Here is a 5,292-nt window from a genome sequence, read left to right as displayed (position 1 = left end):
TTGCTGAAAATAGTACATCTACAAGCTCACATGCGCGGTGGCACACCGAGCATGAATGGAAACAAGACCGCAAGGCCTTGCTAAATAACAGCATATATGGTCAGCATTTGCACATCAAATAATATATTTCATAATCAGAACATTAACATAGGAATATACTGTATATAGTAATAGAACGCTATTATGACAACAAAAGGAGGGGACGAGAGTTGAAACAGCTCTCTCTCTCTCTCTCTCTCTAAGGATATTTCCACATGTCTTCTCATCAGGGAAGAGTGCTGCACAATTCTCGCTCAAATGCGAATCTTGATTTTCCTCCACAAGAATTGAGATCATGATTCTCATACGATATTTCCTGTGAAAAAACAAGAGTAACTAAAATGAATTGGCCAGCCAACTAGTTAACGATTCTTCACAAAATGAGATTGCATAAGTGTCTGAACCTAGCCTGGGCAGCATTCCTTTTCCGTCTATGATCCGGTCGGGAGCAGATGATATCGTTACGTCATGTTGTAGTCATTGTTTTGTAGTCATCAGGCCGGAACCCTCAATCTTGTATTGTTATTCTCCCGGTTTAAGGGAAAGGAAGTTCCAGATTAAGGGTTCCGGTCTGATGACTACAAAACAATGACTACAACATAACGACGTAACAATATCATCCGCTCCCGACCGGATCACACAGCAATTTTGTAACACAGACCAGGCTTTCGCCTGGTGACGCGAGGTTAGTCTGAATCTAGATCTCAATCTTTCTTCGATTCATTGTGCAGCAGTAGGCTGTAAACGTTGAAAACTGTTTTGGGACCTTTGCGTTATCAGCGGAGCTCTCCGCTGATAACGTAATAGGTATAGGACTCAGACTGGCTCACAGGCAAATAATAAAGTGGTGCCGTTAGAGTGTGTGTGTGTGTGTGTGTGTGTGTGTGTGTGTGTGTGTGTGTGTGTGTGTGTGTGTGTGCGTGCCCGGTGTGCAGGGTGTACCCAGAGAGTGTTTGAAGCTTCCAGACACGAGGGCATTGTGACCACACAGGACACACAGGGCCAGGAGGGCATTGTGACCACACAGGACACACAGGGCCAGGAGGGCATTGTGACCACACAGGACACACAGGGCCAGGAGGGCATTGTGACCACACAGGACACACAGGGCCAGGTTTTCCGGGTTCTTCAACATCAGACGCAGACAGAAGCGGTGATGCCGCTGGTCCTGAGAGTTCATGGTCACCTGCAGGACAACAACAACAACAACAAGAGGCTTAAAGGACCACTTCACCACATATTCCTTTTTTTCCCTAACTGTGAATTTGATGCGCCTCTCCTCATGTCCTGGTGGTCCCTGTATGGCAGCATGTTGCACCTCTCCTCATGTCCTGGTGGTCCCTGGCAGCATGTTGCACCTCTCCTCATGTGCTGGTGGTCCCTGGCAGCATGTTGCACCTCTCCTCATGTCCTGGTGGTCCCTGTATGGCAGCATGTTGCACCTCTCCTCATGTCCTGGTGGTCCCTGTATGGCAGCATGTTGCACCTCTCCTCATGTCCTGGTGGTCCCTGGCAGCATGTTGCACCTCTCCTCATGTCCTGGTGGTCCCTCCCTGGCAGCATGTTGCACCTCTCCTCATGTCCTGGTGGTCCCTCCCTGGCAGCATGTTGCACCTCTCCTCATGTCCTGGTGGTCCCTCCCTGGCAGCATGTTGCACCTCTCCTCATGTCCTGGTGGTCCCTCCCTGGCAGCATGTTGCACCTCTCCTCATGTCCTGGTGGTCCCTCCCTGGCAGCATGTTGCACCTCTCCTCATGTCCTGGTGGTCCCTCCCTGGCAGCATGTTGCACCTCTCCTCATGTCCTGGTGGTCCCTGGCAGCATGTTGCACCTCTCCTCATGTCCTGGTGGTCCCTGTATGGCAGCATGTTGCACCTCTCCTCATGTCCTGGTGGTCCCTGTATGGCAGCATGTTGCACCTCTCCTCATGTCCTGGTGGTCCCTGGAAGCATGTTGCACCTCTCCTCATGTCCTGGTGGTCCCTGTATGGCAGAATGTCGCACCTCTCCTCATGTCCTGGTGGTCCCTGGCAGCATGTTGCACCTCTCCTCATGTCCTGGTGGTCCCTGTATGGCAGCATGTTGCACCTCTCCTCATGTCCTGGTGGTCCCTGTATGGCAGCATGTTGCACCTCTCCTCATGTCCTGGTGGTCCCTGTATGGCAGCATGTTGCACCTCTCCTCATGTCCTGGTGGTCCCTGGCAGCATGTTGCACCTCTCCTCATGTCCTGGTGGTCCCTGTATGGCAGCATGTTGCACCTCTCCTCATGTCCTGGTGGTCCCTGGCAGCATGTTGCACCTCTCCTCATGTCCTGGTGGTCCCTGTATGGCAGCATGTTGCACCTCTCCTCATGTCCTGGTGGTCCCTGTATGGCAGCATGGTGCACCTCTCCTCATGTCCTGGTGGTCCCTGTATGGCAGCATGTTGCACCTCTCCTCATGTCCTGGTGGTCCCTGTATGGCAGCATGTTGCACCTCTCCTCATGTCCTGGTGGTCCCTGTATGGCAGCATGTTGCACCTCTCCTCATGTCCTGGTGGTCCCTGCCAGCATGTTGCACCTCTCATGTCCTGGTGGTCCCTGGCAGCATGTTGCACCTCTCCTCATGTCCTGGTGGTCCCTGTATGGAAGCATGTTGCACCTCTCCTCATTACCTGGTGGTCCCTGGCAGCATGTTGCACCTCTCCTCATGTCATGGTGGTCCCTGTATATGGCAGCATGTTGCACCTCTCCTCATGTCCTGGTGGTCCCTGTATGGCAGCATGTTGCACCTCTCCTCATGTCCTGGTGGTCCCTGTATGGCAGCATGTTGCACCTCTCCTCATGTCCTGGTGGTCCCTGCCAGCATGTTGCACCTCTCCTCATGTCCTGGTGGTCCCTGGCAGCATGTTGCACCTCTCCTCATGTCCTGGTGGTCCCTGTATGGAAGCATGTTGCACCTCTCCTCATTACCTGGTGGTCCCTGGCAGCATGTTGCACCTCTCCTCATGTCCTGGTGGTCCCTCCCTGGCAGCATGTTGCACCTCTCCTCATGTCCTGGTGGTCCCTGTCAGCATGTTGCACCTCTCCTCATGTCCTGGTGGTCCCTGGCAGCATGTTGCACCTCTCCTCATGTCCTGGTGGTCCCTCCCTGGCAGCATGTTGCACCTCTCCTCATGTCCTGGTGGTCCCTGTATGGCAGCATGTTTCACCTCTCCTCATGTCCTGGTGGTCCCTGGCAGCATGTTGCACCTCTCCTCATGTCCTGGTGGTCCCTGGCAGCATGTTGCACCTCTCCTCATGTCCTGGTGGTCCCTGTATGGCAGCATGTAGCACCTCTCCTCATGTCCTGGTGGTCCCTGGCAGCATGTTGCACCTCTCCTCATGTCCTGGTGGTCCCTGGCAGCATGTTGCACCTCTCCTCATGTCCTGGTGGTCCCTGGCAGCATGTTGCACCTCTCCTCATGTCCTGGTGGTCCCTGGCAGCATGTTGCACCTCTCCTCATGTCCTGGGTCCCTGGCAGCATGTTGCACCTCTCCTCATGTCCTGGTGGTCCCTCCCTGGCAGCGTGTTGCACCTCTCCTCATGTCCTGGTGGTCCCTGGCAGCGTGTTGCACCTCTCCTCATGTCCTGGTGGTCCCTGGCAGCATGTTGCACCTCTCCTCATGTCCTGGTGGTCCCTGGCAGCATGTTGCACCTCTCCTCATGTCCTGGGTCCCTGGCAGCATGTTGCACCTCTCCTCATGTCCTGGGTCCCTGGCAGCATGTTGCGCCTCTCCTCATGTCCTGGTGGTCCCTGTATGGCAGCATGTTGCACCTCTCCTCATGTCCTGGTGGTCCCTGGCAGCATGTTGCACCTCTCCTCATGTGCTGGTGGTCCCTGGCAGCATGTTGCACCTCTCCTCATGTCCTGGTGGTCCCTGTATGGCAGCATGTAGCACCTCTCCTCATGTCCTGGTGGTCCCTGGCAGCATGTTGCACCTCTCCTCATGTCCTGGTGGTCCCTGGCAGCATGTTGCACCTCTCCTCATGTCCTGGTGGTCCCTGGCAGCATGTTGCACCTCTCCTCATGTCCTGGTGGTCCCTGGCAGCATATTGCACCTCTCCTCATGTCCTGGGTCCCTGGCAGCATGTTGCACCTCTCCTCATGTCCTGGTGGTCCCTCCCTGGCAGCGTGTTGCACCTCTCCTCATGTCCTGGTGGTCCCTGGCAGCGTGTTGCACCTCTCCTCATGTGCTGGTGGTCCCTGTATGGCAGCATGTTGCACCTCTCCTCATGTCCTGGTGGTCCCTGTATGGCAGCATGTTGCACCTCTCCTCATGTCCTGGTGGTCCCTGGCAGCATGTTGCACCTCTCCTCATGTCCTGGTGGTCCCTGTATGGCAGCATGTTGCACCTCTCCTCATGTCCTGGTGGTCCCTGTATGGCAGCATGTTGCACCTCTCCTCATGTCCTGGTGGTCCCTGGCAGCATGTTGCACCTCTCCTCATGTCCTGGTGGTCCCTCCCTGGCAGCATGTTGCACCTCTCCTCATGTCCTGGTGGTCCCTGTATGTCAGCATGTTGCACCTCTCCTCATGTCCTGGTGGTCCCTGGCAGCATGTTGCACCTCTCCTCATGTCCTGGTGGTCCCTGTATGGCAGCATGTTGCACCTCTCCTCATGTCCTGGTGGTCCCTGTATGGCAGCATGTTGCACCTCTCCTCATGTCCTGGTGGTCCCTGGCAGCATGTTGCACCTCTCCTCATGTCCTGGTGGTCCCTCCCTGGCAGCATGTTGCACCTCTCCTCATGTCCTGGTGGTCCCTGTATGGCAGCATGTTGCACCTCTCCTCATGTCCTGGTGGTCCCTGTATGGCAGCATGTTGCACCTCTCCTCATGTCCTGGTGGTCCCTGTATGGCAGCATGTTGCACCTCTCCTCATGTCCTGGTGGTCCCTGTATGGCAGCATGTTGCACCTCTCCTCATGTCCTGGTGGTCCCTGCCAGCATGTTGCACCTCTCCTCATGTCCTGGTGGTCCCTGGCAGCATGTTGCACCTCTCCTCATGTCCTGGTGGTCCCTGTATGGAAGCATGTTGCACCTCTCCTCATTACCTGGTGGTCCCTGGCAGCATGTTGCACCTCTCCTCATGTCATGGTGGTCCCTGTATATGGCAGCATGTTGCACCTCTCCTCATGTCCTGGTGGTCCCTGTATGGCAGCATGTTGCACCTCTCCTCATGTCCTGGTGGTCCCTGTATGGCAGCATGTTGCACCTCTCCTCATGTCCTGGTGGTC

At 55.4% G+C, this 5,292-nt stretch overlaps 1 protein-coding gene across 1 annotated transcript in view; it reads right to left on the bottom strand.

The window, feature by feature from the left end:
- The window catches only part of LOC306917198 (general transcription factor 3C polypeptide 3-like), a gene marked incomplete at its 5' end in the record, with an annotated part of 7,211 nt that extends 5,992 nt beyond the window's left edge, over positions 1–1,219 (bottom strand). Inside the window, one exon of the mRNA XM_079495331.1 lies at positions 982–1,219. Within this exon, the coding sequence (XP_079351457.1) occupies positions 982–1,219 (238 nt within the window). The remainder of the gene's footprint in view (positions 1–981) is intronic.
- Between the last annotated feature and the right edge of the window lie 4,073 nt (positions 1,220–5,292).

This window comes from Electrona antarctica (genome assembly GCF_951216825.1).
Source record: "Electrona antarctica genome assembly, chromosome: 24".
Classification (NCBI taxonomy): Eukaryota; Metazoa; Chordata; class Actinopteri; order Myctophiformes; family Myctophidae; genus Electrona; species Electrona antarctica.
The sequence above is the reverse complement of the archived record's forward strand: the minus strand, read 5'-3'. Positions and strand labels throughout refer to the sequence as shown.